The sequence below is a fragment of the Photinus pyralis genome, unplaced genomic scaffold, assembly GCF_008802855.1.
Source record: "Photinus pyralis isolate 1611_PpyrPB1 unplaced genomic scaffold, Ppyr1.3 Ppyr1.4_LG5, whole genome shotgun sequence".
Classification (NCBI taxonomy): Eukaryota; Metazoa; Arthropoda; class Insecta; order Coleoptera; family Lampyridae; genus Photinus; species Photinus pyralis.
Window position 1 is genome coordinate 17,093,203 of NW_022170596.1, and position 13,156 is coordinate 17,106,358.

Below are 13,156 nucleotides of genomic sequence, written 5' to 3' on the forward strand. Positions count from 1 at the left end.
TTTTTCATGGGTCATGATCCATTTTCTGTGCAACACTGGTAGATTGTAAAATAAGAACTTGATTTCCTTATTTTTTTCTCTTGTAATTTCTTCGTACTTGCTGCCGTTACCGAGAAAAAAATCAATTTTCGATAGTAAATGAAAGTTAAATGGTCCAGTAGGCCCTGGTTTTAATTGCGTTTGCATATGTTTACAAATTAAAGATTTAATTCCAGGTTTAATTTGTAAAGTGTACGGGGAAATTGTAACACCCTGTAGATCGATAACAAAGCGTCTGCGGACCTATGTTCATATGAACTTTTAGTCATACAATAAGTTAAAGAATTAGCCCCTTCCGTATTTACCTCGGTATTTACATCATATTTAGGACCACCTCTCAACGATTAAAAGCTCTCCAAGTAGGGTAGGTACGCTCTTAGAGGAAGAAAAGGAAAAGAAAAGCTTTTAGAAGACCGAGGGAGGTTCGTGGACACGATTTGCCATTTCTAAATGTTTTTACAGACCTTCAAGCTCACCTTCAAAGAGACCGACAGACAGGGCCGGTGAAAGGCTATTTGGCGCCCTAGGCGAGATGTTCTCAGCGCGCCCTTCCGGAGGTTATTCCTAGGTACCAGTACCAGGCAAAAAATAGAAGTGGCGTTCATAAATTCTCTATTGTGTTTTCTTCAAATACATATAATAACATAACGACATAACGTGTAGACGGTAGGTATACAAAAACGCATATCCAAAGATATTAGGGTAGGGATATACACACAGAACACACAGAAAATCAAAAATTCATCTTCCTTGCCTTATTTCTCGCGGACTGCTGGACTAGCTGTTCTAAATTTACATTGCATGCCTCCTTCGATTCAATTGAGATCATTGCCAAGTCCACGAACCTATTCTGAGACATTGTTGATCGCAAAAATGTCTTTATCAGCTTTAGCTTGGAGAAACTGCGTTCTCCGCTCGCCACCGACACTGGAAGCGTCATTAAAATTCGAAGGGCAATGGATACATAAGTGCGCATAGGCCGCCCTCGCTTGACTTGAGAGAGGTGTGCGATCCGAAAGTAGTCGGAATTTTGTTAAGCATCAAAATGCTCAATTTTGCCAAATTTAAACTACTTATCTGTTACAGGTCCCGAGATCCCCATGTTGACCCTCCAATTTGAATCAGTCTGTATATTATAATTTTAAGTAGGTAGCCGGAAAGTCGAATTAGGAGTTTACCTGACAACTAGTTTATAAACTTGTTAGGATGCTGTAATTCAAAAACCATTAGATACTACTGTATTATTTCTAATTTTTACAAATCTTATGTATGGAGCTAATTTATAGTAATCCCATGGGGGCAGTTTGATTCAGCCTGTGACTTTTCAAAACGAAAATATTGGGTGTGGCTATAGTTATTTTTCCATTTTGTCGAATCTAACACGGTTAATGCGAATATTTAAACCAATATATTACTTTCGAAGCAATAGTTATTTGTACAACTAGAGAAGGACATGGAGTTTCTTTCTTCTCAAGTTTTACACATTATTTTTTCTGAAACTACATCAAAATTGTAAATTATCGTATGCAATAATGAATTTGACACATAGCAATCTAGATACGGGTACCTATGTGTCAATTTTAAATGTCATTATTAAGATTTTCCTCACTAGAGGGGAAAATTACATTTTCTTCACTCTTTTTAGAGGCGAAATTAATTAAGTAGTTGTTTCTAAAGTAGTTTCAGAAAATTTCGAGATTTTTATAATTGTCAATTCGACTTTCGCCCTAGGTTTTGCATACTCAACCCTGCTTGCATACTACCAGTGCAGTCGTATTGATATTCATATCACTGAAGAACACGGTTACACTTAGCAATGCGTACCTATACTCTTTGCTAATAGTTATTTACTTTTTGCTAATATTTATTATACACCTTTTACAGCAAATACTCTTTAGATACCATGTGCCAAGATTACAAGATATCGCGTTTCTTATTTCTAGGGGTATTCGCGCCAAAATAGCTGCGCTCGCCTCATGCCCACATACAAATTTTAGTATTCAAACTTATTTTTTATACAACGATTAATTTTATCAAAACGGCATTTACAATACAATTACTTATAGCCACTAGGTAAGCTAAACCGGGATTAATCGTTAGGTAAGAGCACGTGAGCGAAAGTGATAAAAATTACGTGTGAGCGTTGAGTGAAAACTACGTTATTCAATGGAATCAGAGTCTCACAATTTATTCTAATATTAAGTTTATAATATTCGAATTATTACGTAAGGTTTACACCTAGGTTTACACATTTTAGGTGTTTTGTGTATTAGTAATTATCGATTGTCCATTCGCGGGAGATTTCCAAATCGAAAGTGAACGTGCGCGCGCCCGCTATTCTTTGACGTCACTCTTTGTCACGATGTTAGCAACATATCCCATTAATCGTCCTTGTTGCCTGTTGGTGAATCACTTTTTGACAGATCACCATCAGCGCGAGTGTGTGTGTATGTTGTAGAATTTGGATAGCGTGCAAATTTTCCGAATTTTTACACAAAATTACAAAATAAGTTGGAAATGAAAATTTGGACCAGTGAACACATTTTTAAGTGAGTATATTTATGGAAATTTCAATATGGGGAGTGGCCAATAATCAAATATTGCAGTCATCCTTGGGAAACTGTGGCCACAGCGGCCTGGAGGAAATACCCTAACCCCCATAATCCAGCTGTAATCGGAACCGATGTAGTTGAAAGAAAAGTGGTCGATGGAGTTCTACATACACACAGACTTGTCAGTTCGAAGTGGTACTTTCCGAGATGGACGCAAGCTGTAAGTTCCCTGATTTATTATTCATTCCCTTTTCATTATTACATTTCAATTGACATTGACCTTAGTGGCAACCTTGTTGAGTTCGTAACATTTCCAATGTAGTGCCTTCTATTATTACCTTGGAAATTATCCAACTGTTTAAGGCAATTAGGCATGTGCCCAACGAACTTTAATCCTTGTCTGTATTCATTCTCATAAGTTTAAATTTAGAGCAGTTAATATTAACTTTCAATTCGTTTTAAGTTCAGGAATTTGTATATACAAAAAAAGTGGGCTACTTGTGTCTAACGTACACGTGCATAAAGGTCAAAATTCTCCGTCTTTTGTGACATAACCTAATAAGCGTCACTAAAGAGAGGTTCACAATTGCATGGCTTGCTTTAATTATCAATGTAATTTTTGTATATTCTTTGAATTTCATGTTACTAATGCTATTTCCAAAATGAGCCATAGCATGTTTGAACTTCGTCCAGACAGAAAAGTGCCCTTATCTTAATTGTCGTATGTTGACCTGTATAGATAGTAAAAGTTGTTGGAAAACCCATTTAACTATGCCAATTCTTCTACTAGCCAACTAATAATAATCTCATTGCAGTTAATCGGATCGGCAAAAATTTGCTATGCGAGTGAAAAGTCTGTGGTGAATCCATCCGTACGAAAAATGATCCTGAATACTGTGAACTTAACATTTTGTCGATACGTGGCCGTCGACGAGACTCTATGTTACACACCCCACCCGACAGATCCCGGCAAAACACTACTGAAACAAGAAGCCGTGGTGACCGTTCAAGGCGTACCCCTAAATAACTACATGGAAGACTTGCTCACGAACAAAATTTCTCTAAACGCGGGGAAGGGAAGACAGGCGATGGAATGGGTCATAGGAAAAATAAACGCTGAAGTGAAAGATTTCACTAAGAGTACTGACGAAATTTTGCACCAAACTAAAAAATCATTAGACGATATTACTAGTACAGCTAAAAAGTCAATGGACGACATCTCACAAAAAGCGATGAAAAGTTTAGACGATATACAACCACTAAGGCAGAAATTTTAATATTGAAAGTGTTTAGCAAAAAATTAATTCTGTTGTATGACTGCAACAAGTATTATTGTTATTTACATTTTTTTATAATGTGCCTTTCTAAATCTAGAGAGTATATAATATTTATTTATTACTAGAACTTTTAATATTGTATGTACTTCAGTGTAATTATTGTATGAATGTGTGAGTGACGTCAACAACATTCCCTTCGTAAGAATGTTAATCTCAAATGTAAATATTTCAATAGAATTAAATACGCAAGTTGATTTTTATTTGATTTCTTCACCTTTTGTTTCAGTACTGTATTAAGTTTGCAATGAATTTTAATAAATGTTATTTTTATAATTTCGTTCTAAACAATTGCCAAAGGAATTGGCCAAATGTATAAATCTCAAATGGAAAAGTTTATTACGCAATCATACAGTTAAGATAAAAAGCATATCTTGCATAATCTAATCTAACAAGATTGTTAATTTAATTGTTTCTGGACAAAGTTAAATTACAAAGCAAAGTTTTCACTGCGTTTAAGCTAGAAATCATTTAATTGAACTTTCTATTACTTGAGGTGTGTTAATGTGAATAGGACGTAACTGCCACAAACTAATTTTGTTGCAACTGTGTCTGAAGTTTTAGGAGAAAGCTTGCATCTGCTATTATGCCGTATTTTGAACATTTATTTTGATGTCTGGTAGCTTGTAGATCATTTTACTACCCTAAACCTGTTTTTCCAATACCTACCCCAATCCATCAGCCAATTATGAGTAATTTCAGTACAATGTACAACTAAGTTTGGAGAAAAAGCAAGCAGCTAAATTTGCCACAATAATCTGTACTACCAATTCTTTTAGGCAATTATTTATATTTGAATGGGGGTTTACAGTATAGTCGAATTCCGCAGTTCTAATTTACTAAGCGTGTACCTGAAACCCTAAAACATTTTTTTGGACAGTAAAAGTTTATTTAAAAATAGAGGCTGATTAGCAAAAAAATAATGAACATGTGCGGTTTTAAAGGTTTATTCAAAACGATATGATTGTGGCGGGCTCTGTGACGTAATAAGCCCGACCAATCAGCTCCTAGAACCATTCAGATGACATAACGACTTGGCAATATTGCAGGAGAATGGCATTTATAACTTGCGTCATCTGTCACAGGCACTTGTCACTTTCGTGCTAGATGCAGTTAAACATCCCTCTCAAAACGTCAAATGTGACAAACGTCAGACCCTCGCGTAAGGTTGCCAGCTCACTTCTACGTGATTGGTTGTAGGTTTGTGACGTATTTAGTCTGAAGCGTTTCAAATTCGGACTAAAAACACAGCTTTTCAATAATTTATTTTGGGTTTATTTTACTCGCAAATAAAAATTGAGGACACACGGGTCTTTTTATTTTTAATGTACTTTGTGGATCAGGAATAAAAAATGAAGGCGGGATGACCCCATTGTTTACCTTATTTGATTCGCATGAGAAACCACTTAGGTACCTTTGATTCGCATGGTGACATTTGGCATTTATTGAGAGTTGCAGTATAACCAGCCTCAAGAACCCTGCAGTCAGAGGAGGAGTACTTTACAGTTTAGTGTATGGGACAACAGAACAAAACACCGAAGTATGTATATAAATTTCTACAAGAATTATGCAATAGAACCATTGAATAAGTAGGTACTTTAGTACCTAATAAGTGCTTATTCAATAACAGAACGAAATTTACATAAGATTCTTGTAAATTAATTTGCATTGGATACTGTTGTAATTAAACCAATGACAATTGATTGGTGTGGCAAGAGCGGTGCACTATTGGAAGACACCACAATTTAAAAAAAATTACCTTATCAAACTGAATTGTTCTAGAGCAGTGGTTCTCAAACTTATTTCTATGGTGCCCCCTTTCATAAAACTAAAATTACTCATGCCCCCCCCCCTATCCCGATTAAAAAATAAAAAGTGGTTACTACAAACGTATTTATTAAAAAATTACAGGGTGAGTTTTTTTTCATTATGGTGACTCTGAAACCGTTAGACATACAAAGCCGTTTGGGGCAAATTTATGCAAAATTGTATGGTGATAAATATTTACCTCAAATACATCAGGGATCTCGCGCCCCCTTAACAACTCCGTGCGCCCCCCTGTTGCAGAAACACTGTTTAGAGGTTTGAGAATGTCAGATTTTCTAATAGTCTACTGGTGGCGGGACGTCAGTTTGAGTTTGAAAGAAAATTATTGAAAGACCCGAATTTGTATCAATCTTCGAAAATTACGGTGAACGATTATGTTGACGTTCTGGATGTCGAGTGTTTTTTCGACTGTAAAGCATAAAATCCTGTTTTTCCTGTTCTCGTTGGAATTTCGGAAAATTGAGGGGCGGGGCGGGGAGCGTCGTTGTCAGCAGATCGACTGATAGAGCGTGGTCGAAACGGTTCTGCTCTTGCAGGCGGAGTGCTGGTCGTTTCTTGAAGCGCCGTCGAAGCAGGAATTGCTGTGCGGAGTTCGAAGCTTTGCTTTTAAAAGTTTGCGACCAGGGACGTACGCTACGCTCTGATCGGTAAGCCGTTTTTACCAATTAGGGTGCAGTACGTTTTAGCAAAGAGTAACCATAATACTCTTTGGTTTTAGTTTGCTGCCGGATGTGTATATGTGGCGACTTAATCTTTCTCCAGCGCAGTAGCAAACATTTTCGGACATGGTGCGTTGATGCGAAAGAGTGGCATCGATCAAAGATGCAGTTTTCTGGGCAGAAACTGGTAGCTGGAGCGAATGTGGACTGCTGTAGTTCACGATTTGCGGTGAATGCTGGCTTCAGACGATCGACTGATACTTTTAGATCGTTACGGCCGTTTAGAAATATGACAAAGTGTTTGCCGTGCCTGATAATTGCCGTGAACAAGGCCCGCCTTACTCCTATAAGGGTTGGAGTGATCCCTTTCGGCCTTCGTTTCCCATAAAAGCGTGTGAGCCGGTATACAGTTCCGGATGGACGAAAATTCTTTGCTTTCCATGTATTCTTGCTTGGGATATGGCCGTAAGAAGGCGGATCTGAGTGTCTTACAGCAAACTCAGTTGTGTCCGAATGATGCAAGTTTTAAGAGCTTATTTGTTGACCCAAAAAACCCAAGGCAATTTAACGGCAACAAAAATTCAAGTTTATAAATTACTCTTTATGCCCATATGCGCTCTAAAGATTAATTAAGCAAAGCTTTCAGCAAGTAGGTAATGGCGATAACTGATAATGCTCCATAGTTGGTTTGTAAATTTTACTTGAAAAGCAAATATAAAAGAGTTTGTAAACATCCGGCATAACAAAGTTTATGGAAATGTAAATCTGGAACAACGTTATATTCTTTTTGATCATTAATTGTTAAAGAGTACTCTACGTCAGTGAAGTGCACATTTCACAATTATGGCACACAGTGGAAAAAATACACGGGATAAATTAGAACAATATTAATGTATCGCGTACAAGAATGAGAGATTATATAGGTAGTATATCGCAGGTTTATGGTAAACGATATCCCCGTATAGCCCATTTTCGGTTTCTGTGTAGCGTCCTGGTTATTATGTAGGTACATTAAAACACCACAGCACAGATTATAATCTGTGACCACAGTTAAACTATTCTTTGGTTGATCTCAATTAAAAAATCCAAATTAGTAGGTAATCTTTTTTTGAGAAAAGGCGACTTTTTTCCAAACGTGTTTGGAACATTAAATGGATAATTTAAATTTGGGATCCCTATATTCATACATAAAATGCATATGTACTAGTCAATGATATGTATAAAACGTTCATATGTCCAAATTTGGGTGGCAAATGCAATAAATAAAAAATGTATTAAAATGCGATCTATGAGAAAATAAAAGTAACTATAAATTAAAAGGAAGTCAATATCTACTTAAACGACGCAAATGTTGATTTCTGTACTAGACCAGTAGAAACCACGTTAACGTTTACTCGTATATCTGATAGATGGAGCAGTTATGCCGTTACTCTTATTTTATTTTAAAATTGAAAGAAAATGATAATTCTCTTATAATTAATTAGGGAACAACCTCCGAAATGATTGCCTTTAAGTTCAATATTTTCTTACTACTAAAAGTTGTAAAGTTTCCTAAGTTTTTAAAGGAAGTACACCCAAAATTACCAAAAATGTATCAGATATACCTATCAGGTGATCCAAATGTCATTTATTTAAAAGCAGTGGCAAAACAATTTAATGGGCAACTAAAAATAATCAAATTTAGTTAGTTAAGGAACATTAATTTTTCAAGCACAAGTTTACAATTAAGTACTTCATCACAATGATTGTCCAAAATGTCCACCACCATGTTCAAGACACAGTTGCACTCGACGGGTCATATTTTCAAATACAAGTTCATTACCTCGTCTACGATCGCATTTTAAAGTGCAAGCGATTTCGAAAAATGTTATTCTTTAATGTGGTAATTAAACAGAATAAATCTAGTGGGGTAAATCTGGCGAACGGGGAGGCCATACACCTCTACTGATTAAACGATAATCGACAAATTATTGTAGGTCGGTAGAGTGGCGTTTGGTGTATGGGCTCCTGCACCATCTTTGCTGGAAATGTTCTTTTCGTACGTCTTCTAGATATGCCAACCCAAATACCAATCGCCATAAGATGCAAACTGGTTTCTTCAAAATTATGGGGGCTTTTGGTTGGTCACGTGCGAAAGTTTTGGCTATTAACCTGATAAATGGACCCACACTTCGTCATTGATAAAAATTAGATTTAAAACTTCTTTGTTGTTTTAAATGATTATTAAACCAGCGACAATAGTTGGGTCTACTTTCGTAACCTCGTGCAAGTGATTGTTGGACAATCGCGAAGATGAACTTGCAATGATAACAAATACAGATGTTATCGTTTCTATTAAATTACACCTACTATAGCCTGATTCGATGATTTGCGAATTGATTTCTTAAGTGTTATAGTGCGCCATTACTATGAACGCATTATGTTCTGGGGTAAAAGCCATTCTCGATTCTAACTAAAGACCAGGGTTATATAATCTTTATTGTAAAGTGCTGCTCTGAAAAGAACTATTTGTTTTAAAATGCAAAATTCGGGGTACCTATAGAGACAGGAAAAGAAAAATATAGGTAAAAAAACGCCAATGGATTGTAGTAACTGTGTTGTTGAGCGCATGCGCAATCAAGTTTTTTTCAATTGTTAAGGTATTTAAATGGAATGTGTCAGGATATTTAAATGAAATTTTGTATGTAGGCATCTCGAATAAAGGTAAAATGAATGCCGAATCAAAAAATTCGTTTTGCGCATGTGCATCCGATTTTTCTTATTTGTGAAAATATTTAAATGAAATTTTGTATGTAGGCACTTTGAATAAAGGTAAAAGAAGGTAAAAATTCAATAAATAGGTTTTGCGCATGCGAAATTCGTTTCAAATAAAATACGCAAAACAATTATTGCGCATGCCCAGACCCAAATTCGTTATTTGTAAACTAATTCTTCTAAAATTTTAGGATAGGATTCTTCTTAACAAACTGAAACTGAAGCAGCACGTCAAAAATGGATTGCACATATGCAACGCTACCTTTCCTATTTGTGGCCGGATTTTTACGATTTTAACAGAAGTTGCATCTTACAAATGGGAAATGAAAGCAAGTGGAAATGCGCTTTTTGTAAATTACTTTTTTAAATTATTTATTAATATTTCCGCATCATTACATCAACAGGAGGTGATCATGTGAGTATACCTAATTTACTTTTAAGAATATACGTTATTACGTAATATTTACAATGTGTAATTCAAAAGTGGTTTTCCAAAATAATATAAGACATCAATTTCAAATAACGTATTTCAAGTTTATTTTACAGTTTAAATAAACATATAATGTAACCACTGAATCGTGTTTCAGAGAATTCAGAGAATTTAACGGTTACCTGACGTTATTAAGCCCCCCAGGTACGATCATGAAATTGATAAAAATAGTTAGAGGGCACCTTAATTATGCGTTTGAACAAAACAATTGCGGGAGAAGCCCTAAATTTTCCACAATCTTAATACACAGTTCACATAATTTCGTCGAAATGTGAGGTAATGTTACTCCATATTTCATGATTACTTATAAGTTGGTAAGAGTGTGCATAACATTCCAACTTCAATTTCGCAAGAGGTTATGTTATGTCTCCACGATAGTATATCCCAAATTTGGTTTTTTGCTGCCCCTAAATTTGACGCTATAGACCCCATGGTAAATCCGGCCCTGAGTACAAAGCAAGACTAAAACTTTTTCGGTACTTCGAATTGCTCACCGTTCACCCTTTTCAAATTCCATTAGGTTCTTCAATTTTTTCGGATTCCTCAGATCGTAAATATTCTTCAGATTCTGCCATTTTCTTTTTTTCAGTCTCTATATATCGCTTATCGTTTGGGTCCTTCCATTTTTTCTAATTCCTCACGTCCTTCGGATTCTTCTCATTTTCAGATTATTTTAATATCCTTTACTTCTGATTCTTCAGATTAATCATGTTTCTCCGACCCTTTCCTATCTTTAGAAATGTATCCGATTCTTTAATTCATTCCCTTTTCCCAATACCTTGGTAGTCGACATTTATCAGATTCATTAGAATAAGGATGCTTGGGATTTTTAGCATTATTCGAATTTTTGACCTTCCATTTATTCAGGTTGATGGTTGTTATAGATATTTGGATTCTTCCATTTTGTGGACATTTTAGCTTGTTTTGATTCTATCGTATCGTCGTTCAAAATTTTTACTTCTAGTTTAGGCGTTCGCGTCACAAAATCCTATATATGATCGAAACGATAACGGTGAAGTGGATTTAATTAGAGCCTAAACTAATTCTCTTGCCGCTACTGAAATCTCTTCTTGATGCTAGAGCAAACTTTGGTGGATTTCATCTAGAAAAATCTACTTACCGTTTAGTAAAAATTAAAGAATCCGTGTTTTTTTTGGCAATGAAACCATTCTACATTTCCCCTTAGGTACATGCTTGTAGTGCAGGAATGCTTCAGACTCTTGAAATCCGTCAGGTCTTTCAGATACTTAAGACCGTTTTTTTCTCCAATCAGGCAGATCATTCTAATTTTTCCAAATTCTTTAGTTTCTTCAGGTTTTTCGTACCTACTTTTGTAATGTTTCCGATGCTTTGGATTCTTCAGCTTGATAGGATATTCTTCATCAATTCGTCTAATTCATTCATGCTTTTAGTTATTCGGTTCATTTCCTTTCAAATTCTTCTTCGAATGTTGGAATCCTCGTTTCCTTTCGTTTTAAAATTCCTTAGATCGTTAAATAAAAAATTCATTCAACGCTCAGACTCTTCAGATACTTGCGCCTCTTCGAAATGTATCAATTTTTCGGTTTCTTTTTGTCTTTACATTGAGAAACCTTTGAGAGAGTGCCCCACTCAGCCTCTTGGGTAAACTTTCTTTTTCTTAATAAAAATCTATGTTGATGGTGAGAAGATCGGCTATAGTGAGTGTGTATAATGAAAAATTCTAGCCCCGTTAAAGAGAATGGAATGCAATTGCAATAAGAAAAGAATCAATGATCACCCACTGACGGGGAAGAACGTGTCGGTTTAATCCAAGGCGAATGTGGGACAAATAGGCACAGATTAATTTAAGACAGACGCGGATTCACTATAAGGGAAATACTAGATTATGTTTTAGTTTTAGTCTGCAACTGCCTAGCTAAATATTTATGGTGTCTTCGGCCACCCATAGAGGTGAACAAAACACGCTGGTATACAAACTCCTTGAATTTCTAGAATATTTAGTCCAATCTCTTCTCAAGTTGGGAGAATATCTGCTGAAAATATCTTCAATAAAAATCACAATTTCACATTACATAAATCACGCATGCAATTATACAATATATATGCATGCATTTTTATGAATCGCATTGTCGTAATTTTATGCAAGAATCAGATAATCAAGTGCAGAAATCTGTATATTGTTGAATATTTATTGCGCTTGACGCCCTCAAGAATGTTTCGATGGTCATCGCTATCACATGACTCTTGACCCAAGATAACTTTCTGTAATGCAAAAAAGTTAATTAATTTTTTAATTGCACGTCTCAATGTTAAAACACTAAATATGTCACGTACTTAACGTCTGACTGGCGTACGGGAAATATTCTTAATCACTCAACAATTTAGGATAAATTGAAGTATTGCATGCATACGTTTGTTGTGGAAAGGTACGGTCTTGGTTAAATCAACATACGCTGAATATGTATGAGAGACGTACATTTTACCTTTATGGATATGCTCTCAGACCTGTTTGAATACCGTACAATTAATTGAATATGTACCACGGCGACAATATATACTGAATTACAGGTAGAGACATATCTATACTAAAAATAATGAACGCTCGATTTATATTATTTCCTAAGTTCTCACAGTAAATATGTTGAGAAGATAAATCCGCAGGAAGAAGTGGCTCTATTCTGCTGAAAGTAAATAAATTTGTTACATACAGTAAATAAGTAAATCTAGTAGAAGTGGCTGTTAATATATTCTCAGCGCATAGAGAAATTCTATTGCAAATAGGAAGATTGCGCACAGGTTCCCAGATTGTATTATTACATATATGTCAATTATCGGAGAACCTACTTTAATCATTGTTATTAATAGACTATTGAGTTATAAATGTTATACATATAACAGTTGGAAATTATGCATATACGAAAAAGGCATCAGTATGAACAAAGATGAGAAACTGAAACCATCGTTATGTCATCATTCTTTCTCTAAACACGCAGATTCCGTTTATTGCAGTTTTCCATACGAAGGTGCTCGCTATTTATCCTAGGACTTCCAAATTCCTATTCCTATTTTTTTAGGTTTTCTGTTGGGCCCATGTTAAAGTTTGTTTTCTTAGTCTTCTGCCGTTGGCATTTAATAAGGTAGCAGTGAAGGGGATTAATGAAATGAATGCACTATTTTGAAAGAATTAATCGAAAATAAACGTAATAAGAAAACATTAAAGGGCGGCATCTTAATTTGATTATTCGTTCGTTGAAACAATCTCCTTGATAATCTCGACCGCTCGTAAGGAACTGTGATGTAAAGGATGATAATAAAAATGCGGGATGTAATCAAAATTCACGCATATAAAAAATATATAATTAAACTACAGTTAATATATAATAAAAAAAATATCTTCTTTATGACCCGAACGTAACCCCGATCTTATCGAAAATTGCAGTTAAAGTCCCATAATAAATTTTACAATACAAAAACGCATCTAAATGCATTTTGTTAAGTCACAACCTTGCAGATTGAAAA

General features: G+C 35.4%; 1 protein-coding gene and 1 long non-coding RNA gene across 2 annotated transcripts; one reads left to right on the plus strand and one right to left on the minus strand.

The window, feature by feature from the left end:
* The first annotated feature begins 2,427 nt into the window (after window positions 1-2,427).
* On the plus strand, window positions 2,428-4,122 carry LOC116172003 (protein slowmo). Its single transcript, XM_031489086.1, has 3 exons — window positions 2,428-2,588; window positions 2,646-2,811; window positions 3,407-4,122. Exons 1-3 carry the CDS (start codon window positions 2,557-2,559, stop codon window positions 3,866-3,868), a joined length of 660 nt encoding a protein of 219 aa, XP_031344946.1. The 5' UTR covers window positions 2,428-2,556; the 3' UTR covers window positions 3,869-4,122.
* A 5,438-nt stretch (window positions 4,123-9,560) lies between these two features.
* On the minus strand, window positions 9,561-12,676 carry LOC116172005. The gene is made up of 3 exons (XR_004145571.1): window positions 10,776-12,676; window positions 10,150-10,731; window positions 9,561-10,100 (listed from the first exon to the last, which is right to left on the minus strand). It is a non-coding gene; the product is annotated as an uncharacterized LOC116172005 (long non-coding RNA).
* Window positions 12,677-13,156: the final 480 nt, after the last annotated feature.

Coding starts and splice junctions, on each gene's coding strand:
- LOC116172003 (XM_031489086.1), top strand. CDS start 2,557: ATGAAAATTTGGACCAGTGAACACATTTTTAA. Junction 2,589..2,645: donor ACCAGTGAACACATTTTTAA/GTGAGTATATTT, acceptor CAAATATTGCAG/TCATCCTTGGGAAACTGTGG. Junction 2,812..3,406: donor TTCCGAGATGGACGCAAGCT/GTAAGTTCCCTG, acceptor ATCTCATTGCAG/TTAATCGGATCGGCAAAAAT.